Genomic DNA, 24,827 nt, shown 5'->3' with positions numbered 1-24,827 from the left:
TCTACAATAAAAAATACAAAAAATTAGCTGGGTGTGGTAGCGTGTGCTTATAGTTCCAGCTACTTGGAAGGCTGATGTGGAAGGATTGCCTGAATCCAGTAGGTCGAGGCTGCGGTGGCCGTGAGCGTGCCACTGCACTCCAGCTTGGGCGACAGTGTGAGACTCCAACTCAAGAAATTAAAAAAAAAAAAACAAATAAAGCGTAGAAAACAGGGTGGCTAAAAAGTCAGCAGAAGTAGTCAACCTTAGAAGTAAACTTATATTTCCAATCATGAAAAAAGTGACTTCACAAATAATTTAAATATTTCAGTAGTTCAAGATTTTTTTTCCTCCTCTCAAAGTTAATGAGATTACTAATTTGCAATTATTTTATTATTTGTTCATTACTTAAAAAAATTTGACCATTAGATTAAGAGGGGTTTTCAGAGATTGTCTTTCAATGCTAAGATCAAATTATATTTGATATTTAATAATTTACTTACTGGACAGGTCACAAGGAGAAAGTATGTGATAATTAAAATTTCTTTTAACAAGTATTCCGGAGACCCGCTGGCCCTGTTCTGGTTTTTTGTCTGCTAAAAAGCCCATAACCTATTAAAACAAACACCAAAAAACTTGAAGAAAATAGAACATTGTAAAATGCAGTTATTCAGGCACTAAAATGCAATTAATTATAATGGTGACCATTAGACATTTGAACTATGAAAATAACCCATGAATTTAACCATGAAAAACACAGAATGTTTTACATCTCTATGGCCAGGGTGGGAAGAGTGGGGCAGATCTGACAAGAATGACCAGGTTAAGTTCAGGTCCAATTAATTCAACAACCAAGTAAGCTACTAGGTCCTGGGGGTTAAGCAACCTCTCAGCAGCTGCTGTGTACTGGGGAAGGACAGGAAGTACCTGCTGAAATGCACGTGCTCCCTCAGGCTGGTTACAAACCAGTACACAGACAGCAGGCTCCAGTCCTACAAAGGTGGGCAGCTATGCTAACCTAACACTAAAAGAAGCAACATCTCCAAATAAAAGGGTCAATAAAGACAGGTATGGATGAGGTCATACACCAAGGAAGACACTTTTTTTTTTTTTAAATAGAGGCAAGGTCTTGCTATGTTGCTCAGGCTGATCTCCAACATATATGTTTAGTGATATAGGCCTATCTTTAGATTCTTAGGAAGAATGACAAGAGGTGGACACAACATTGTATTGGATATGGAAATAAACAATAATGAATATCTGCTCACCTTCAGATGTGGGAAGGAAAAGTGAGGGGGATGGAGATTAAAGAGCTAGTGCTTTAAACCATATTAAGATTTGTCTACCAAAAATCAGCAGTGTGTGCTGGCTTGTGCCTATAGTCTTAGCTACCTGGGAGGCTGAGACAGGAGGATCCCTTGAGCCCAGGAGATAGAGGTTGTAGTGAGCTGATTGTGCCACTGCACTCCAGCCTGGGAAACAGGGCAAGACCTTGCCTCCAAAAAAAAAAAAAGTAGACAGAAAGAAACACACTCTCTTGATTTGATTATAGGAGGTCTATTTTTTTTAAGAAGTACACTCTTTCTTCCCTGAAGCAAAAACATGGATAGGATGATAGGAACCATAACCTTTTACCTTGGCTAGTTTTTCTCCTCTGAAGTTTAAGGTCACTGCTTCTGTATTCCGAGGATTATGAACCTCTATGTGAACTTCATCATTATCTTCATATTCTCGAATCAGCGCTGCTTTCAATCTGGCCATTTCATTCTGTTCTCCATGGACTAAAATCTACACAGAATAAATTTTAAAAGAGCATAGGGAAAAATCTCATTCAGATTAATGATGGTACCTTTATCTGAATGAATTAAGTACATGAAACAGAGACATACATGAAGTTACAAAACTTTACTACTTTTAAGGCCCTCCAGTCAATCACACTTGTATAGACATATTCATTGTTTGGCTTGAAAAGATACTTACGTGGAACTATTTCAAGAGAGAGTAAAGAAACTTTTCTTCCTCATTCATAAGCAGACCTTAAACAATTATAATACTATAAGAAAGCAATTGGCAGTAGTGGGAAACTGTCAGGGAGGTAGGATTGGCAGTTGAGGGAAACTGCCAGGGGAGGGAGGGGCATATCACATCAACAAGGGTAGCTGCATAATCACCACTGGTATTCCTAACCCTGAATTGTACCCTGCATCTTTATATAAAAAAAAAAAAGAAACTTTTCTACTCCAATCTTTGCCATGAGATATATGATTTTTTTTTGTTTCAATGCTTCTATGTTCACAGTGGTAAGGGGCTGAGCCAGGTGGCTTCTGTGGTCCTTTCCAGCTTTAAATGCCTATGACTTATGTAAAATGGTGGCTACTCTTAGTATCTCAGAAAACATCCGTAGTTCTCCTTAGGTTTCTTTTCTTTTATTTTTTATTTTTGAGTCAGAGTCTCACTCTGTGCCCAGGCTGGAGTACAGTGGAATGCTCATGGCCACTGCAGCCTTGACTTACTAGGCTCAGGCAATCCTTCCGCCTTAGCCGTCCAAGTACCTGGAACTATATTATGTGCCACCACACCTGGCTAAGTTTTTTAAAATTTATTGTAGAGACGAAGTCTCACCATGTTGCTTGGGCAGGTCTCAAACCCCTGAGCTCAGGCAATCCTCTAGCCTCTACCTCCCAAAGTGCTTGGGATTACTGGCATGAGCCACTGCACCTGGCCTATAAATGGTCTTCTAATTTAAAAAAATATTTTTTGTCCGCTTACTTCTTTCCAGTCCCACCAAAATATATAACTATTACTTTTTCTTTTGCGTCGGAGTCTCACTCTGTCACCCAGACAGGAGTGCAGTGGCACGCTCATGGTCACTCCAGCCTCGACCTGCTGGGCTCAGGGAGTTCTTCCTCCTCAGCCTTCCAAGTAGTTGGAACCACAGACACGCGCCACTATGCTTGGCTAAATTTTTGTTTTTTAATTTGTTGTAGAGACAAGATTTCGCCAATTTGCCCAGGCTGGTCTTGAACCCCTAGGCTCAGGCAATCCTCTTGCCTCAGTCTCTCAAAGTGCTGGAATTACAGGCAAGAGCCACCGCACCCGGTTTAACTATTACTTTTATAATTAACATAACATTAAAAAATATAAATAAGTCATATACTAAATAAGGAGCTTTGCAATGCACTTCATATCTATTTAAATCTTAAACTTTTACTATAATGTGACTTGTCTTCTCCTCTGTCCAAATTATTGCATGGCCTATTTGATTTTATGACTAAGCATTTACTATGTGCCAGGCGCCCTATTGAGTGCTTTGGATATATGTTCTCTCGTTTAGTCTTCACAATAACCTTGTAAGATATTATTATACCTACTTACAAATGAAGTACAGAGAGTTTAAGTAACTTGCCCAAGGTTTCAAACCAGATAAGAGATGGATCCCAGATTCAAAATAAGCAGTCGTACTCCAAAGCCTGGCTCTTAAGTTCCTGGGTTGAACTTGCTCACTTTCCTCTAATAATCAGCTCTAGCAAAAGTATATCTGCATGACAAAATTATACTAGTAGAATTGGTGGTAGTAATTAATACTAGCAGGCAGCAGAAAATAGTAGAAAAAAACCACTAGAACTGGGGTTGGTAGGTTTGAATAAGAGTCAGTGTAAAATGGAGAAATTGAAAACATATCGTTTGTTGAACTTAAAGGGAACTGTAAAGGTCAAATCCAAGTGCAAATGATCTGTTCATAAAGTGCTACATTAACAGAAGGTGACGCTTAATTTGTGAACTAACTGCTGCACAGTTTCTTGAGTATGCTTTTTTTCCTCTTTAGTACTATAAATCAAATTCAGACTAACCACATGAGGCGGTTTCAAAGCGCGAATAAATTCACTGGTTTGCTGGTAATCAGTGTGAGCAGAGAAAGAAATGTAATCAACAGACATTTTCAGTGGTAACTTCTGTCCAGACATGGTAGTGATTTCTTCAGGTTCAGACATGATATGCTGTTAAAAATAAAGAAAAATAATAAAACAAACGAATAAACTAATTAGAAAAGAAAAGGTACATTTTTATTTTTTCATGGAGTCAAAAAAATCTTATGTTCAATTTAGGACCTTCAGCACAAAAATAATTCTAACACTATTGACTTAGTAAATTACAAATACTAATTTTCCCGATCAGGCAAACACTTAATTAGGAAAGTAAGCAGATTAATTAAAACTCAATATATTTGGAGTGTTGGTAGTGAAAACTGTAACTCATTTTTAGAAAGACAAACCTGTATTCCCAACTATTCTCCTGCTTTAAAAAGTACTTCCCAGACATGTGGATTTGTATAAAGGGCAGATGTGTTTCCATTCAGGAAAGCTATTTTAAATACTTGGCCAATATTGTCACCAAAGGACTTTGTAGAATAAGGTAAAGTAATAATTATGATCAAAATGAGGAATCATTTTATATTTTTAAAAATAATATAGAGGTTAACTATGAGAAGATGAGATGTGGTGCTTAAATATTAAAAAATTGCCTGTAAGGCTTTGCATGTATTTTCCACAATGTGTATATTCTTAAGAGTTAACATCAACCTTTTCATACCAATAGTAAGATGGGCAGTCAATCCAAACACAAGCTACCGCTTTTTAAGAGAATACATATTAGTAAATCTCCTCTTCATCAGATGAGGGTATTCATGTTTGTCTCAAATAGTTTCCTATGTTTTTATTTTGTAACCAAATGAGCACTTCTCAAACTTTAATGTGTACACCAATTACCTGAGGATCTTGTTATGCCATTCTGCATCTGCATCCATCCATCTCTAGCTACCTATTTTGATCCTTTTTTTAAAAATCAAAACTTCTATTATTTAAAGAACCAATTCAATGGAAAAACCTGTGAGCAGACTGCCATCTCTGTAATTTTGATGAGGATTCACACAATAGCCCTAAGACTATAACTGACCTTGGCAAGTGTTCCTTCTACACAGTACCCGGCTATAATGACACCATTCCTCTTATCAGTACACCAGCTTTCAAATAACTCTCTGGATAAGCCACTTTGCATCATGCCTGGGGAGGCCATTACAACACTGGGACCAATGTCATCAAAATGATCCATGCTCTAAAGGAGAAAAAGGAATGTAAAAGCATGTAAACTACCAGAGTTAGACAAAGAGAGGTAAAAAATTAATCACACTCCTGAAAAGGTGTTGACAAGGCTAGTTAACATTTTAACTCCAATCACCAAGTTCCTAAACAATTTAGTCTAGGAATGACAGGAAAGCGAAATGATAAAAAGCAGTAAGTTCACACTGATCTTCAAAACCTTCTACTGGTAGCTAGAGGACCATTTCAGGATCATTAGGGCCATTTTCAGTGCCTAGCAGGCAGGTAGAAAAGTAAAAATGGGTTTTGACCCACCCAAGGTAGAACTCTGAAAGTTTTCCTAGAGACTTACAATGGCTTTGTGTATTTCATGAATATTTTGAGCTGGCCTGGAAACCTAATCAAAAGGATTAATACTGGAGAAACTGGCTCTAATTCATAAGCAATTAACTTAAACAACATACTTCATGAACAAAACCTACTTATAAACTGGAAGACCACTTATAACTTAATTATCTTATGATGAATAAAGCTCCAGTTTGAATGATGACTGAAACAGTTTTTAAAAATTTTATTGGATGCTCTAGAAAAGAAAACATGAAAATGTTCATATATGGAATTTACAGCACTATCAAAAAGATGATTAGGTTTGAATGAAAACAGAGAAACCTAATACATAACACAAGATATTTTTCCTTGTCAGGACCTTTTATTTCGGTGGCAAAAGAGATCCAAGTTGTTTAGTAATTGTAAATACTGAGAACATATAGATACTTGGAGCAAGTGGCAAAATTCGTTTAAGAAAAATGAATGCCAGTTGCTGGAGTTTAGATTTCCTGCAGAAAAGCAATGCCTGCTAGAAAAGAGGTAGGACTTCAGCAAGGGGGATTCACCCACAAAATCAACAAGCACCTCCAATTACTAATCACTGATTTGTGTTTCTTCCATCTTTGTCTTTTTCTCATAAGCACTCACCTTGAGGTTACTAATGTGTTTGAAAACAAAGGGATTATTGATGTTGATCTGTTTGCGGATTTTGTCATTCATGGCATTTACATATGTCTGGTACACTGCCATACACTTCTTGGCCAAAGATGATGCATAGTATATTGGAATGTCATGTAGTTCTGGGTGATTCTGCCAGTACTCATCTACAGAGATTTTTCAAGAAGCAAACATCACTTTGTTATGTCAGGTAAATAGTTCAAATCATACATTAAAAACATAATTAACCTTTAAATATACAGACAACTAAGAAATAAGTTAAAGCACATAACTATATTTTAAACAGTTTAAGAAAAACTAGCCTGGTCCCTACAAACTTAAACTTACAAAACCAAAATTTATTTTAATTTTTTATTTTAAATATGTGGGGTATAATTCAGGGTTAGGTATACAAATGTTCATTATGCAGGTAACCCTGTTGATGAGGTGTGCCTCCCCCTCCCCCTGGCAGTTTCCCACTACTGTCAATCCCTTTATTAAAGTATTATGATAGTTGTTCAAGGTCTGCTTATGAGTGAGAACATGCAATCCTCAGTTCTTTGTTTCTGTGATACATCACTCAGTATTATAGTCTCTAAGTCTATCCAAGTTGCTGCGAAGTTCATAATTTTGTCCTTCTTTATGGTTGCATAATATTCCATCATGTATATACACATTTTTTTTCTTGTCCAATTCTTTTTCAATGGGCAGCATGGTTGGTTCCATGTTTTTGCTATTTTAAATAATATTGCAATAAACATGTGTGCAGGTATCATCTTCAGAGTGATTTGAGTTCCTCCAAGTATGTTCCCAGTAGGGGGATTGCGGGGTCGTATGGGAGGTCGATTTTTAGATCTTTTAGTAATCACCACGCTGTTTTCCACAGAGACTTTACTAGTTTACACTCCCACCAACATTATAGAAGTGTTCCCTTTTTGCCGCATCCTCTCCAGCACCTGTTTTTTGAATTATTGATGATGGCTATCCTGACTGGAATTACGTGCTATCTCAGTGTGGCTTTAATTTGCATTTCTTTGATGACCAGTGAGGCTGAGCAGTATTTCATGTATCTGTTGGCTGCTTATGTCTTCTTTTGAGAAGTGTCTATTCATATCTTTTGCCCACCTTGTAACAGGGTATTTTTTTTCTTTTTGGGTTGTTTGAGTTCCTTGTAGATCCTAGATATTAGGCCTTTGTCAGATATACAGTTGCCAAATATTTTTTCCTAGTGTGTGGGCTGTCTCCCTGAACTCTCGATGGTTTCTTTGGCTTTGCAGAAGCTTGTCAGTTTGATGAGGTCCCACTTGTCTATCTTATGGCATAGGCAAAGGCACTTGGGGTTTTGATCAGGAATTGGTTGCCAGTTCTAATTTTCATAAGGGTGTCTCCTGCATTTCCTAAGGTTCTTATAGCTTAAGGTTTACGTTTAGGTCTTTGATCCATTTAGAGTTGATTTTTATGTATGGTGAGAGGTAGGGGTCTTGTTTTAATCTTCTGCATGTGGTCAGCCAGTTTTCCCAGCATCGTTTACTGAATAGGTTCCTCTTTCCCCAGTGGTTAATGGTGGAGGCTTTGTTGAAGATGGGTTGATTAAGAAATTGAGGTTTTGCTTTTGGAATCTCTATCCTGTTCCATTGGCCTATATGCCTGTTCTTGTACCAATACCAGGCTGTTTTGGTCATTATAGCTTTATAATAAAGATTAAAGTCTGGGAGCATGATGCCTCCTGCTTTGTTTTTGTTTTTGTTTTGTTTTTGCTGAGGATTGTTTTGGCTATTTGTGGCCGTTTATGTTTCCATATGAATTCCTTTACTGTCATTTCCAGGTCTGAGAAGAATGCTGCTGGTAATTTAATGGGTATGGCATTAAATCTGTAGATTGCCTTGGGTAGGATGGACATCTTAACAATGTTGATTCTTTCAATCCATGAGCATGGAATATTTTTCCATTTGTTTGTGTCATCCTGATTTCTTTGAGCGTTGTTCTGTAGTTTTCATTGTAAACATCTTTGACTTCTCTGATTAGGAAGATGCCAAGGTATTTCATTTTTTTGTGTGGCTATTTTTGAATGGGATTGCGCTTTTTATTTGGGTTTCTGTTTGTTTATTGTTGGTGTATAGGAATACAACTGACTTTTGTACACTTATTTTATACCCTGAGAATTTGTCAAAGAACTTTATCAGCGCAAGGAGGTTTTTGACAGATTCTCTTGGGTTTCCAAGGTATAGAATCATGCTGTCTGCAAAGAAGGATAACTTAACTTCCTCTTTCCTTCTTTGGATACCCCTGATTTCCTTCTCTTGTCTGACTGCTCTAGCTAGGACTTCTAATATTATGTTAACAGGAGGGATGAGATTGGGCACCCTTGTCTTGTTCTGGTTTTCAGGGGAAATGATTCCACTTCTGTCTGTTTAGCAGTATGTTGGCTGTGGGTTTCTCATAGGTAGCTCTTACTATTTTGAGGTACGTTCTATCTATGCCTAGATGCTCGAGGGTTTTTACCAACAAGGGGTGCTGGATTTTATCAAAAGCTTTTTCCACGTCTAATGATATAATTATTTGGTCCTTGTATTTACCAAAACTTATTTTTAAATACTAGTGCATGACCTAAAAAGAATGTTGTGATCATAGTCCAAAGATGTGGAGGTTTTGAAAAGGGATTCAGTGTAAGTATACTGAATAATAGACTTATTACCCCAGAGACACTAAATTCTGTGATGGTTTTGAGACTTTGACTCAAAAAAAAGAAGAGTGCTTTCCCCAAAAAGAAACACAGAATATGGGGTAGAAGGGATAATTAAGTATAAATTTATGCTAAAAATGTGACACCCGTTGTTCCTTTTATTACAAAAAGTTATACTTGTTCATTGAAGTATTGAGAAAATGGAAAAAAGCAGAAAATGAAAGAAAATAATCCATTTTCTTTAATTTAATATCTTTCCAGTCATTTATGTATATATTTTCTACCTAACTAAGATCAGAGTATACATAGTTTTGAACCCTACTTTTTTGGTCCCCTTAATATATTATATGAAAGTACATAATTACTCATCTGTACATAATTTTTTCCTACAATGTAGTATTTCCTTAAAAATACTAAAATAATGGATATCTTTCCTGACAAAATTTTCTACACGTCTCTTTTTTTTTTTTTTTGGAGTAGGAATCTCACTCTGTCACCCAGGCTGGAGTGCAGTGGCACACTCATGGCTACTGCAGCCTTGACCTGCTGGGGTCAGGTGATCCTTTCGCCTCAGCCTTCCAAGTAGCTGGAACCACAAGAGTGTACCACCAAGCCCGGCTAATTTATTGTAGAGATGAGGACCTGCCGAGTTGCCCAGGCTGGTCTCGAACCCATGAACTCAGGCAATCCTCTTGCCTCCACCTCCCAAATTGCTAGGATTACAGGCATGAGCCACCATGCCCAGACTAGTACACATATCTTAAGACATCTGAGGCTGACGGCAACTAGAACAATACATCAACTTACACTGCCAATAACCGTGCATGAAAACTGCTGTTTAAAGCCGGGCTTGGTGGTTCAGCCTGTAATCCTGCGCCTTTGGGAGGCTGGAGGTGAGTGGATTGCCTGAGCCCGCGGGTTCAAGACCTGCCTGGGCAGTGAGACCTCATCTCTACAATAAATCAAAAAATCAGCCAGGCGGTGGTACCGCATGCCTGTAATTCCAGCTACTTGGAAGGCGGAGGCGGAAGGATTGCTGGAGCCCAGCAGGTCGAGGCTGTGGTGGCTGGGAGTGGCCACTGCACTCCAGTCTGGGCGACAGAGTGAGACTCCAACTCAAAAAAAAAGAAAACTGCTGTTTCCCTGGCCTCTTCCTAGCACCAAATCCTCGTCTTCAAATAAAGAAACTAAAGCCCAGAAAAGTAGAATGACTTATTCAAGGCCATGTTAGTATCTTGATAAAATGATAAGAGATTTTGATAACCTACCAAATAAAAAGAATACCTAGAATCAAGCATACCTAGAATCAAGAGCAGCTCCTGAGCCCTTCCAAGAGCAAAGACAGGAATGAGACCTCTGCCACCTCTGTTTACAATATCATGGACAGTGTTACAGAATCTTGCTTCTCGCTCTTCACGTTTCTCATGGATATGGGTCCCATACGTAGATTCCTAAATAACACATTACAAGTGTGAGGCTGAGACTGATGATCCCCAAATAATTAAATGCTGAGGCAAAATAATACATTTCTCCATTAACATGCCATTCACTTGAATATATATTATTATAATATTAATTGGAAAGATGAACAAACAAGAATGCCAGAAGTCAGGTCCAAGTAATAAGAACTTATTAGAGAATTTAATCAGGAAATAGTTCAAAAATGTAAATTCTCCCCTATGCCTTTTTTTTAAACAATTTTACTTTCCACTGGGGGTGTGGGGAAGGATATTTCCTTCATCTCTGATAAGCTGAAGATTTTAAATCAGAAAGAGACATTGTTTCTTATACTTCTGTTTAAGAATATCCCTTAGCTGAGGTGGAAGGATCGCCGGAGCCCAGCAGGTCGAGGCTGCGGTGGCCGGAGCGGACACTGCACTCCAGTCTGGGCGACAGAGTGAGACTCCAACTCAAAAAAAAAAGAATATCCCTTAAAGACTTACTGTGCATGATGACCCACTGGCCAGCAGCATTAACATCCCTTGGGAGCTTATTAGAATTGCAGAATCAGCCGGTTGTGATGGCTCACACCTGTAATCCCAGCACTTTGGGAGGCAGGGACAAGAGAATTGCCTGAGCCCAGGAGTTTGAAACCAGCCTGAGCAACTTGGCAAGACCTCGTCTCTACAATAAATCAAGAAAAATTAGCTGGATGTGATGGCGCATGCCTATAGTTCCAGCTACTAGGAAGACTGAGGCAAAAGAATCACATGAGTCCTGCATGTCAAGTGTGGTGGCCATGAGAGTGCCACTGCACTCCAGCCAGGGAGATAGAGTGAGACTCCAACTCAAAAAATAAGACAAAAAACTCTAGAATCTCAGGCCCAGCCCAGACTTACTGAATCAGAGTCTGTATTTAACAGTATCACAAGAGGATTTACAAGTGCATTAAAGTATGAGAAGCACCGCTCCAAAGTATCAGATATTCTGAAAACAGCTACTTTTTCTGAGGGTTAAAAAAATAAACTTTTCCTTAAATTAAGGTCAGTTTATATGTTGGGTATACCATGAGCTGAGTTCAATCGAATCCACTCACAAGTTGATTATGGACAGCAATATCAACTGGCCCTCGCACTTGGGCAACTTGGGGATGCTGGAAGTGTGGAGGAGTGCCAGACAGCTCTTCCATCTTGAACCAAATACACCTGATGCACTTTTATATACCAAAGCCTGAACAATTTCTCTCCCAACCCAATCCCTTACACCACTGTCACCAACACACACCTTATTAATTTGTCTCCCAACCCCTGCCCCTCAAAAAGAGTTTCTACACACAGTTCATTTTTCTTGTTCCCCTGAGACTTGCAACCCAGTGGACAGAAAGGGCATATAAAGATGAACAGCGGAACAAGCTAGTGGGCACTAAGGGCCAAAAGAAAGGCAGTGAGGTCACACCATTTCTAAAATGACCCTTAAGATATTCTTTTATACACTTGGGGTAACTTGCCTAGAAAAAAATATTTAAGAGACAGGGAAGGAGCACACCCAGTATAAAACATCCTGCCCAGAGACAGCCCAGCATCTCTGATATTAGATTACAGTTACTGCATTTAACAGTAAGAAAGTGAAGCTACACTACAAAAAGAAGCTCCCTCCTGATTTTTAAAAAGACAAATGTATATCCAATAACATATGAAAGTGAGAGCAGAATTTTTTTCACTAGAAAAAAATTTTGCTTATGTTACATTAATTACAATATAGTACATCAATACTTACAATGATAAGAATATCAGGCTTAATATTAGGAATTTCAGCTGCCATTAAGTGCCTATCTTCTTGTCTTGAGAAATCACCTGTGTACAAAAGCTGTGAAAAAGATAAAGCTAGAAAGTTAGGCTCTTGGGAGAACTTCATTTTGCTAGTGAATAGATTAAGTTCACGAAATCTAGAAGTGAAGTTAAAGAAAAATAGCCTAAAACAATTGATATGCTTGTTTCTAATTCAAAATGTTTTACAGACATTAAATCACTCAGTGTTTCAATACTTTGATCTAATTAATGGGAAAAATATACTCCCAGAATCATTCCACAAATATTCATAAACTTTGAGAAGTGCTCTGAACTTCTTAGAGAAAAAAGTCATGCTGATAAGGAAAGGAATCCATTGAGGCACAAGGGAACACTGTCTAAAATGGGAGATAAAATCCTAAGAGGATATGCATCAAATTCCAAATGAGAACTCACATCTGCATTTCTGCTATTTCCTACCTTAGTTTTTGTGCCCTAGAGGAAACTGCAACAATAAGTGATTTGGTCACATATTATGCAACTCAACGCATAAAAGTTTCAAATGTATGAGCAGTTGCAAAAAATTTAGGACAATATTACACTAGAGCACTGGTTCTCAACTCTGGCTGCACATTAGAATCACCCAGAAAATGTAAAAATAAAAAGGCCTCCAGATGCGGTGGCTCAAGCCTGTAATCCCAGCACTTTGGGAGGTGGAGGTGAGAAGATTGCCTGAGCACAGGAGTTCGAGACCAGCCTGAACAACATGGCGAGACTTTGTCTCTACAATAAATCAAAAAATCAGCCGGGCATGGTGGCACATGCCTGGGTTCCAGCTACTTGGAAGGATGAGGCAGAAGGATCACATGAGCCTACCAGGCCGAGGTTGTGGTGGCCGTGAGTGTGCCACTGCACTCCACCATGGGCGGCAGAGTGAGACTCTGATTCCAAAAAAAAAAAGAAAAAGAAAAAGGCCAAGCCCCACATCAGATATGGATTCAGTAGGTATTTTCTGAAAGCTCCCTGAGTGATCCTGATGCATAGCAGAGTTCAGAGCAGTTGCTTAGAGTCTGGACCACCCACACCTTCAGAAGTTTGAGGCTTCCATTCCACCTTTCCATCAAGGATAGCTACAAAAACCCTTCCTCATTAACCCCCTTTTAGTCTTGCAGTCCACCCTGCTTGGGGGCTTATCTGTGAATCCTAAGACATTAGAAGGATGTGAATACAAATAGTATTTTAATTTTAAATGGATACAGCCACAAAGATAGCACTTTCCTAATCAGTTTTTTTAAGGACATTGAGATGCTTATTTTACTCTTCTTTCAGTCCTGATATAGAAAGCATTATAAAGGAGATAGGAACTATGATACTTAAAAGGACAAAGTGTCAACTTTATTTTTATCTTACTGTTTCAGTGTTTTGACACTTTGCCAGTCTTAGAGAATTTTTTAAAATACTATGTGGGGGCACAAATCTCTGCATAGATTTCTGTTAAAAAGAAAAGTGCTAGAGCCAGAAGGTACCTTCACGCCTGCGATCTCAATCATGAACATGGCGGCTCCTAGGACATGGCCGGCATGGTAACACCAAAATTTGATTCCTGCAACTTCTTTAACTTCATGAAAGTTGATAGTTTCAATTTTGTCCATGCTTTCTTCCAAATCTGTCTCAGTATACAGCATGTCGTCTGCTGATATGTTACTAAATTTTGAGAGATGTCAGCAAAAAGAATTAAGAGTAAGATTTTTTTTTTAAAAAGCCTTTCAATCTACAAATTCAATGCCATACACATCAAATAACCAGCAACATTCTTCTCAGACCTAGAAAAGACAACACAGGAATTCATATGGAAACACAAAGTCCAAGAATAGCCAGAACAATCCTCAGCAAAAAAAACAAAGCAGGTGGTATCACATTACCAGACTTAAAACTTTACTATAAAGCTACAATCATCAAAACAGCTTGGTATTGGTATAGGAACAGGCATATAGATCAATGGAATAGAACTGAGATTCCAGAAGCAAAAGCTCAATTTCTCAACCAACTCATCTTCGACAAGGCCTCCACCACCTACCACTGGGGAGAGGAGAACCTATTCAGTAAATGGTGCTGGGAAAACTGGCTGACCACATACAGAAGATTGAAACAGGACTCCTATCTATCCCCATGCACAAAGGTTAACTCCAAATGGATCAGAGACCTAAATGTAAAACCTCAAACCATAAGAACCTTAGAAAATGAAGGAAATACCCTCATGGAAATCGGAACTGGCATCCAATTCCTGAACAAAACCCGAAACCCACAGGTCATAAGAGAAGATAGACAAGTGGGACCTTTCAGTCCTGATATAGAAAGCATTATAAAGGAGATAGGAACTATGATACTTAAAAGGACAAAGTGTCAACTTTATTTTTCAACTGAACTGACTGAAGTGGGATGACAAGCTTCTGCAAGGCCAAAGAAACCATCAAGAGAGCAGGGAGACAGCCTACAGACTGGGAAAAAATATTTGCCAACACCAGGTCTGACAAAGGTTTAACATCCTGGATCTACAAGGAACTAAAACGTGCTGAAAAGAAAAAAACAAACAACCCCATTATAAAATGGGTAAAAGATATGAACAGACACTTTACAAAAGAGGACATCCGAGCAGCCAATAAACACATGATGAAATGTTCAACCTCACTAATCATCATGGAGATGCAAATCAAAACCACACTGAGATACCACCTAACTCCAATCAGAATGGCAATTATCAACAACTCAAAAAATAACAGCTGCTGGAGAGGGTGTGGCAAAAAGGGACCACTTCTACACTGTTGGTGGGAGTGTAAACTAGTGCAACCTCTGTGGAAAGTGTGGCGATTCCTAAAAGCTCTAAATATTGACCTCCCATATGACGCTGCAATCCCCCTACTGGGAATATACCCTGAAGAACTCAAATCACTCTATAAAAAAGATACCTGCACACGTATGTTTATTGCAGCATTGTTCACAATAGCAAGAACCTGGAAACAACCATGCTGCCCATCAAAAGAGGACTGGATTAAAAAAATGTGGTACATATACACGATGGAATACTATGCAGCCATAAAAAAGAAAATCATGAATTTCGCAGCAACCTGGATGGAACTAGAGTCTATAATACTGAGTGACCTCTCACAGAAACAAAGATCCGAGTATCACATGTTCTCACTCATATAATGGAGCTTGAACATCCAATGTAATACTATAAGAAAATGACTGACGGTACTGGGAAACTATGGGGGGGAGAGGGGGATGGGATTAACAGTAGCAAATATCTGTCTGGGGATGGGGAAACACCTCTTATCAACAGGGACCCTGAATGAAATGTAATTGTACACCTAACCCTTAACTGTACCCCACAAAACCATAATAAAAAATATTGATAAAAATAATAATAATAATAAAAAAATTAAAAGCCTTTGACTGCAAAGAAACTGTGTGTGGATGACATATCCATTAAGATATTTCTTAAAAATATACTGTATGGATTATGTGATTTAGACTCGGACATTTTGTGTTTCTTTCCTGTTCAGTGTGGATAGCTACAAAACTTGACTTTAAGCAAAGTACACAGTAAATTAAGAGACGATATTTAAAATACTCTCAATTTTAAGTAACACACACAGTAAATGAAGACAAAATACTCTTTAGGATAGTATTTCTCAACCTTTTTTTTTCTGCCCCAACACTCCCAAGAGATTAACACACTTAAATACAATGAACCATGGCAGAGATTTCTCACATTGGGTTGTGAAAAGTGTATGTTTTTTTGAGTTGGAGTTTCACGCTGGTGGCTCGTTCCTATAATCCTAGCACTTTGGGAGGCAGAGGTGAGAGGATTGCCTGAACCTATGGGTTCGAGACAAGCCTGGACAACTTGGAGAGACCTCATCTCTACAATAAATCAAAAAATTAGACGGGTGTGGTGGTGCACGCCTGTAGTCCCAGCTACTTGGAAGGCTGAGGTGGAAGAATCGCCTGAGCCTAGCAGGTCAAGGCTGTGGTGGCCATGAGCGTGCCACTGCCCTCCAGCCTGGGCGACAGAGTGAGACTCCAACTCAAAAAAATAAAAGTCAATTTTCAGAGGTACACAGTGGCTCATGCTTATATTCCTAGCATTTTGAAAGGCCAATGCCAAACTACTTGAACTCATGAGTTAAAGAACAGCCTAGGCAACATAGCAAGACCGCATCTCTACAAAAATAAAAAATAATTCTCCAACCATCTTCAGTAGGGCACTAGTCTCAGGTTTAAAATAAATAAGTAAATAAATAAATAATAAGTAATTAGCTGGGTGTGGTGGTACATGCCTATAGTCCTCGCTCCTTGGGAAGCTGAGGTGGATGGACTGTCTAAGCCCAGGAGTTTGAGGCTCCAGTGAGCCACGATTGTGCCACTGCACACCAGCCTGGGCAACAGAATGAGACCAAAAATAAAAAAATTAAAAAGTTAATCTTCTTTGATCACATAAGCCCAAATAAGAATATTACTGAATAATGTATTTGATATTAAATGTTAATAAAATTATGAAGTGCTATTTACAGAGTATTTCTATCATACTTATAGTTTACTAGAGTTTAAAAAATATTTAAAAAGTAGGCCAGGCATGATGGTTCACGCCTGTAATTCCAATACTTTGGGAGGCCAAGATGAGAGAACTGCTTGAGCCCAGGAGTTTGGGATCAGTCTGGGCAATACAGCAAAACTTCATCTCTACAAAAAAAATTAAGAAATTATTGGGGCATAGTGGCATGCACCTGTAGTCCCAGCTACTCAAGGCTGAGGCAGAAAGATTGCCTGAGCCCAGGAGGCCAAGGCTGTGATGAGCCATGGTTGTGCCACTGCACGCCAGTCTGGGCAACAGTGTGAGACCTGGGTTTCAAAAAAAAGAAAAAGAAAAAAAAAATAACAGGATGTAAAAACTATTCAAGGTTAGGAAGATGCTGGATATGTAATAGGTACTCAATGACCTTGTTACTGACACCCTTGTGAATAAAAAAAGAGCGTCTTATTTAAAACGCAAGTGGTTCATATTTTGAACAATATATATTATGTAGCAGCAGATGCATGTACAATCTAATAAAGTAATTTACCTAACTTTGACATAATCTGAAAGAAGCCATCTATAAATAGCTTTTGTGGCATGAGTCATAAACGTTCTTCCTTTGAAACTTGTCTTCTGTAGAAACCAGGGCAACGCTCCACAGTGATCCAAATGAAAACTTAAAAAGAAACAAAGAGATTAAAAGAATTTTAAAAATATTATCCATCACATACTATGTAATGAAGAAACTTGCTCACTGTACAAAAGAAGTTCTATATAACAGTTATATAGTGATACTTTCTGAAAACCAAGAGTAGGTATGTGCAGAAGGAAGGAATAATGCATACAGTTCCAATATAGAAAAAGGACTTTAAAAGTATGTTTTTTAAACAGCAAAAAACTTACTACTGATGAATAATTAGAGAGGGAAGAAGAATATACCAAACCTACTCTTATTTGTTCATTTATAGTTATCTCTAGTTTTGGACAAACCTATCCTCGTTAGCCAGAATTACAACAAACATTTTAGTGGGATAAAGTTGCAACATGTCACTATTTTTAAAAGAAATTCTTTTAAAAGACTGTGACGAGATAGTGATCTCAAGGAGATATCCTGGAAAAGGGCTTGGTTTCAAGTTTTACAACAATTCAAGGTATGTACTATCTCCTTCCCACTTACTCACTGAACTTACATCTACAGGTAGCTAAGTCTGTCACAGTAAAATCTTCTAGCCTGTGATGACAATATGGAGAACTGGCTTAGACTTAGATGTTTACAATATGTTTCTTAGTAGAAAATATTCTTTAAAAAATGAAAATCTGATGAAGAATGATCTTGAGAGTAAAAGTCTTTGATCTTAATAGTTAAAGTCCTTGAAAAACAGTATCATTATTAAAGGAAAACACTTACTGACTAATTAATAGGAGATCAATCTCAGCTGGGTCAATTAAATCGATGTAAGGAAGAGCATCCATTCCTTCTAAGCCAGGGTGGATCCCACAATCCAGCTGCAAGAGGAAAAAAGATCACAATCTCCTGTGTATTTTATTAAAATTCATCCAGCAAAAAGACAATAATTATAACTGATCCATCATTCACATATCAAGATGGATTCTATATACTAGCTCTTGTAATGCAATTCTTATTAAATGTGGCTAATATGCTATTAACAATTCTAACTTCCCAAATAAATTTAAAATATAGCTCACATTTAGAGTCATAGGATGCAAAATATAAGACACTTTCTTTCCGGCTACTTTTGGTAGTCACTCTAACAATGAATGAATTCTTTTTTCAAGAACTTTGATATCAGATAGTGGGCATTTTAAAAGTTCACAGATTTACTACTATCAGATCTGACTGTTGTAAGAAGGTAGTAATTAGAAATAGGAAACTTCTCTAATCAGAGGAATTTAAATATTTTAAGGTATTAGGAAACAAATTCTTAAGACTCAGTCATTAAAGATTTACTTATACTGTAGGCAGTACTTCCAAATTAATACAATAAATGACTAAAAAGATGACTATGCTGACATATACCTATTCTTTCAAGAATGGTAGAAGTTGAGAACAAAGAGGAACCAAAGCAACATGAACCACTGAGCTGCCTCTCTAACAAACACCTTAGGAACCATCTCTTCTAATCCCTCTACCTTTCATGCTTAGAGAAGCAGTGTGGCTTGCTCGAGGCCAGCAGGCCTAATGATCCAACCTCCCAAGCCAGGGTTCTGTCACCAATGCTGAATGGGGGTGGCCAGAGTTCTGCCTGTGTTTGGGCAATTGGTTCCTTGGGGTCTTCACTGGAAGTGGGACGGTTAGGTTGGCTTGACCCTTCAGGAGTGGAAAAGGGACTCTGAAGAAATAACAGTTGAGCAGATCTAGTTCACAATTTTACAGTCTTAGATTATATCTTCCTAATTTACTTATGGTTTGTCAAATTAAGTAGAAGTGTGTATTAGTTTTTCTAATTAACATTGTATAGCAAAGATTGCGTGAACTACAACATTTTTCTGAAAGCTAAATAGATAACTACTCTACTAGAAAATACCTAACAGCCAATGTAGACAGAGCCATACTATGAACCTGACTATAAAATTAATAATTACCATTATTTTTCTTCCTTTGAACTCGAGAATAATACATGATCTTCCTACTTCTTGCCCAGCTCCACTGTAAACATCAAGGGGAGAAATAAAAAGAATTAAAAAAACAATCAAAACCAAGCCCAATAAATCCAAACTTTTCTTTTTTTTTTTTACAACTTAAACTATGTCCTGTATGATGACAACATTAACTTAGAAATTTTGAGGCAGAGAGTTCTAGAAAATTATAAAGATATTGAAGAACAGTGTCAATGTGGGAAAAGATGAAAAGTGATCCTTAGAAGACCAGAGATTTGCAGTGGTTAAAATTGTGAGAGAAGGTAGTACAGATCTGAGAAGCCTAAAGGTTAAATTCAACCTGAATGTTGGGATTAAATTATCATGCATTTGAAATGTAAACTGAGGCCAGGCGCAGTGGCTTATGCCTATAATCCCAGCACTTTGGGAGGCTGAGGTGAGAGGACTGCCTGAGCTCACAGGTTTGAGACCAGCCTGGGCAACTTGGTGAACCTTATCTCTACAATAAATCAAAAAATTAGCTGGACATGGTGGCGTGTGCCTGTAGTTCCAGTTACTAGGAAGGCTGAAGCGGAAGGATCGCCTGAGCCCAGCAGGTCGAGGCTGCAGTGGCCACAAGTATACCATTGCACTCCAGTTTGGGCAACAGAGTAAGACTCCAACTCAAAACAAAACAAAACAAAAAATGTAAACAGGCAGTTATGCAGATTATGTATTAATACTTTTAGAATTAGCTCTAAAGTATAAAGCTATAAGTACTTCAAAGTTCTGTCATCTTCTTTAAGATCATAATATGCATTCACCAAACAGCTCTGGTTTAAGTATTTATCTTATTCATACCATGAATTTCAGTCCCTCTTTCTTCTACCTCCTGTTATTTCAGTATACTTACTTTATATCAAGTACCTAAATAATTTTCAATTATTCTTAAATTAATAAGACAGTCACAATTTCCAATGACCATAGGCACACTTTTAGTTAAACCTCACCCCTTTTTCCAGCTCCCTCGCCTTCTTGGATGCCTTTTCCCAACCACTCTCACTCACAGGTCAATCACTCATTCAACATGAAGCAGCTTCTATTTGCCAGGCAATGTACTAAGTGCCAGAATATAGAAATGTCTACTACATGGACCCTGATCTTAAGACACTAGGAGACGGATATGAAATGGGTGTATCCCCAAATGAGAGGATTCTACCTCCAAGTGGGCTCTTGATAAAGAATATCAAACAGCTGCAGATGAGGCTGGCATGAATCCCTAGGACCCCCACTGTTTATTTTTAGTTATTATAGATACCTTGGGCTTCCACTTGAACTGGCCCTCAATGTTGTCTAGCTGTTTTCTCTTCTAGTTTCCATGAAATATTTTAAACTTTCTCCTTGCTCCTAAATTTCCCGATCCACCATCTGCTTCACTTGAGGCATGGGCCATAGTCTGCGTCAAAAAATACAGCCCATTTGTCAATTTCCTCAGCTTCACTTACCAACCCACCCACATCTTTGTCTCCTTCCATTTCTCCATTCTCAATAGAACAGACTTCTTTCTAAGGTAAACCTTTTTACCATGATACTGTACTCTATGTACTCCCTCCCTCCCTCCTATATCGACATTGTCCTCATTATCTACTTCTTACCAACAGAATTTAAACATGGTACACTCATTCTCATCCTAAAGTTAAAATCTCTTGAATCTGGCTGGGCACAGTGGTTCACGCCTATAATCCTAGCACTTTGGGAGGCCGTGGTGAGAGGACTGCCTGAGTTCATGGGTTCGAACCCAGCCTGGGTAACTTGGCAAGACCTCATTTCTACAATACATCAAGAAATTAGCTGGGCACGGTGACACGTGCCTGTAGTTCCAGCTACTTGAAAGGCTGAAGCGGAAGGATCACCTGAGCCTAGCAGGGCGAGGCTGTGAACAGCGTACCACTGCATTCTAGCCTGGGCTACAGAGTGAGACTCTGATTTAAAAAAAAAAAAAATCTCTGGACTCTAATCTCCTTTAGTTGCATTTTATTTATTTTTTTGGACAGGGTCTCACTGTGCCGCCCGGGCTGGAGTGCAGTGGTGTTATAGCTCACTGAGCCTGGAACTTGTGGCCTAAAATGATCTTCCTGCCTCACCCTCCCCAGTAGCTGGGACTACAGGTGCATACTTCCATGCCCAACTAATTTTTATTTTTTTGTGAAGATGAGGTCTTGCTATGTTGCCCAGGCTGGTCTCGAACTCCTGGGCTCAAGCAATTCTCCTGCCTTGGACTCCCAAAGTACTGGGATTAGGTGTGAACCACCATGCCTGGCCTACCATTTTATTCTTTGCCCAACCAGCTTCCTTAGAGCTGTGTACTCTCTGCCTGTCTGTCCTCACCTCCTACTCACTTCTCAATTCACTATAATCTAGCTTTTACCAACCACTCTTCTGAAACTGTCCTTGCCACTAAGTGCAAGGAGTCATTTAGGTCTTTATTGTTTTAATTTTTTTTTAAAGCTGGGCACAGTGGCTCACACCTATAATCCCAGCACCTTGGGAGGCTGAGGCAAGAGGACTGCCTAAGCCCAGAGGTTCAAGAACAGCCTGGGAACTTGGCAAAATCTTGTCTCTACAATAAATCAAAAAATTATGAGAGCTAATCTCTACAATAAATAAAAAAATTAGCTGGGCATGGTGGCATACACCTGTAGTTAGTTCCAGCTACTTGGAAGGCTGAGGTGGAAGGATTGCCTAAGCCCAGCAGGTCGAGGTTGCGGTAGCTGTGAGTGTGAGCATGCCACTGTACTCCAGCCTGGGTGACAGAGTGAGACTCTGACTCAAAAAAATAAATTAAGTAAATAGTAAATACATACATTTTTTAAAAAGATCTTAGGCTGGCCTCAAACCTCTGGGCTCAAGTGATCAGCCTCTCAAGTAGCTGGGACTATAGACATCAGTCCTTATCTTACGTGTTCTTTGGCCACCTTTGTGACCCCTACTTGCTCCTTCTTTGAGCTCTTCTCCCTTGGTTTCTGACTCCCCCCTGCTCTTAACGGTCTTGTTGGCTTTCCTGTTTCCTTCAAACTCAGCTGCCCCTGGCCACCCTTTACATATTGATATTCCAAGGGTTCTCCCCTTGGCTTACTTCTCAATCTTTCCAAGCCTGTATTTGTAACCCAGATTGTTCTGCATTCTGGATTTCTAATATGTACTCCTGACATTAGGAATCTCTACTGGGATATCTCCTGGGGACCTCACAGACAACGTGCCAAGCTAGTATTCACCACAGACCCCTTGTATTCACTTTTCTTTTTTCCTGGAATGCTCTGCCCTCAGACGCTGACATGATTGGCTCATTTGGGTCTCAGTTCAAATGCCACCTTCTCAGAGGCTTTCCCTTGACTACCTCCTCTAATTTGTCCTTCACAGTGAGCCACAATCAAGCATTGTTTTTATCACAACACAACTACAAGAAGCTACTATGTCTATTTATATTTATTTCCCACTACTGAGCAACATAATGAGACCTCGTCTCTACAATAAATAACAAAATTAGCCAGGCATTGTTGCGTAGGCCGTAGTTCCAGTTACTTGGAAAGCTGAGGTGGAAGGACCACCAGAGCCCCAGCAAGTCAAGGTTGAGGTGGCCATGAGCATGCCACTGTACTCCAACCTGGGCGACAGAGTAAGACTGTGACTCACACACACACACACACACACACACACACACATACACACACATAGATATTGCCTATCTTGTTGACTGTTGTACTGACTGCCACAGTGCCTGACATAAGTCTCAAAAAATACTTCTTGAATGAATAAAAACTGTCAAATTACGAACCTTGGATATATTATACTAAGTGAAAGAAGCCAGAGACAAAAGGCTACATATTGTATGATCCTATTTACATAAAATGCCCAGAATGGGCAAATATAGTAGATTAGTGTTGCCTAGGGTTGAAGAGGTTGGGGGGAAGGGGTTGTATATGAATGTTAATGGATACAAGGTTTCTTTGTAGAGTGATGAGTATGTTCTGAATTGGATAGCAGTGATGGTTGCACAATTCTTATTTAGAATATATTAAAAGTGACTGAATTATACACTTTAAATGAGTGAATTGTATGGTATGTGAATTACATCTCAATAAAGGTGTTACAAAACAACAAAACTCCCAAGTTTACTCCAGATCTGCTCCATCTCCTCTATTCCTTTACTGAATAACACGACCCTTTGCCAGTTGCCCAATCTAGGAATCTGAATCATCCTAATACTCCTCTTTGTCCTGCTTTCCCTCCCCACAACCATCCCTTCAGATATATCTGATCAATTGCAAAATCCTCAAGATTTAACTTCCATATCGTCTCAAACCCATTGCCATTCATTTCACTCATTACAGGCTCTCATCACTTCGATTACTTCAGTCACATCCTACAAGATCCTCTCCACTTAATCTATCCTTTTATTCATCTGCTACACTGTTTCTAGAAGTGATCTTCCTAAAACATAATTCCCACAATATCCCATGCTTGCTTAAAATCCTTTGTTGGCTCCCTATAACTGACATAATAAAGGCCTAAACTCCACATATATTTGGGTGCTTTGCAAACTGGACCGTGATATCCTGTCCCACCTCATTTGCTAACCTTTTGGCTACAGTCACTAGGAATCTGGCCACAAGTTGCGACTACTTTCTTTCATACATGTTATTTCCTTTGCCTGGAATATCCTGGTTCCCACACTGTCTTTAATTCCTACTCTTTAGGACTCAGCTCAAGCAACACATTTTTAGGATGCATGAGATTTCCTTCTTTTTTCTCAATCTGTTAGAAATCCCTTTTCCATACTGTCACAGTGCTCAGTGCAATACCTATTTGCACTCTTATATCAGTTATCATTTACTGAGCACCTACTATGATCTTTAACAAGTGCTGTTATTTTCACATAACAAAATGGGTCCACTGAAGTTGTTGTCCTAGTAAGTGGTGAACTGGACTTCGGGTCTGACTCCAAATTAATGGTCTCCTATCACTCAAAGTATCTCTCCAGTGCTTCCCACTTTCCCTGTAATACCCTTCAAAAGGGTGAAAGCAATTAACTTGGCCCTGTGTCTTATTTGTGTCCCCAGGTGCAGCACTTGACACTTGCTCAGTGTTACTGAACACAAGAAGAGATGACAGGTGTGAACTAAGCAGAAGGAAGCGTGGGCTATGCCTCAAGTAGGTGCTCAATGAAAACTTACTGAACGAATGTGTAAAGGAGGTACCTTTTACCTTTGGAAAATGTATACATTCATGTGGTGCCAACTAATACCCACCAATAAACAAATGTTGTGGATTTTTTTTTTTTTTTTTGAGTTGGAGTCTCATTCTGTCACCCAGGCTGGAGTGCCATGGCACGCTCACGGCCACTGCAGCCTCGACCTCCTGGGCTCCGGCGATCCTTCCGCCTCAGCCTTCCAAGTAGCGGGAACTTCAGGCGCACTAACACAGCCGACTATGTTGTGGATTTGAATTGCTCATCTATAGGGGTTCAAGTTCTCCACATTTATATCTCCCCTGAAGCAGCCTTCCAGAATGTTGAAGGCCATCCCTCTGAAAGACCAGTCTCCTTAAGGACAATCAAGGGCCGAGCTGCTGTCCTTAACACCTCTACACTTCTCCTCTCCAACTTCTCACCTTCCTTATTTTGC

At 39.0% G+C, this 24,827-nt stretch overlaps 1 protein-coding gene across 4 annotated transcripts in view; it reads right to left on the bottom strand.

Annotated features, from left to right (window-relative positions):
* CPSF3 (cleavage and polyadenylation specific factor 3) overlaps positions 1 to 24,827 on the bottom strand; it is a 47,900-nt gene that overhangs the window by 22,265 nt on the left and 808 nt on the right. For 3 of the 4 annotated variants that reach the window (XM_021719119.1, XM_008071185.1, XM_021719120.1), the window contains 11 exons: positions 19,150 to 19,213; positions 17,954 to 18,051; positions 17,093 to 17,221; positions 13,496 to 13,673; positions 11,959 to 12,048; positions 10,043 to 10,193; positions 6,051 to 6,226; positions 4,933 to 5,091; positions 3,831 to 3,977; positions 1,615 to 1,767; positions 483 to 591 (listed from right to left, as the gene is read on the bottom strand). In XM_021719119.1, coding sequence (XP_021574794.1) covers positions 483 to 591; positions 1,615 to 1,767; positions 3,831 to 3,977; positions 4,933 to 5,091; positions 6,051 to 6,226; positions 10,043 to 10,193; positions 11,959 to 12,048; positions 13,496 to 13,673; positions 17,093 to 17,221; positions 17,954 to 18,051; positions 19,150 to 19,213 — 1,454 coding nt within the window. Of the gene's footprint in view, positions 1 to 482; positions 592 to 1,614; positions 1,768 to 3,830; positions 3,978 to 4,932; positions 5,092 to 6,050; positions 6,227 to 10,042; positions 10,194 to 11,958; positions 12,049 to 13,495; positions 13,674 to 17,092; positions 17,222 to 17,953; positions 18,052 to 19,149; positions 19,214 to 20,461; positions 20,485 to 24,827 lie in introns of those variants that run through there. The other variant, XM_008071186.2, reaches the window with a different exon arrangement.

This window comes from Carlito syrichta, unplaced genomic scaffold, assembly GCF_000164805.1.
Source record: "Carlito syrichta isolate Samal-C Ts95f unplaced genomic scaffold, Tarsius_syrichta-2.0.1 Scaffold314155, whole genome shotgun sequence".
Lineage (NCBI taxonomy): Eukaryota > Metazoa > Chordata > Mammalia > Primates > Tarsiidae > Carlito > Carlito syrichta.
Note: the sequence above shows the minus strand (reverse complement) of the source record. Positions and strands in the feature narration are given on the sequence as shown.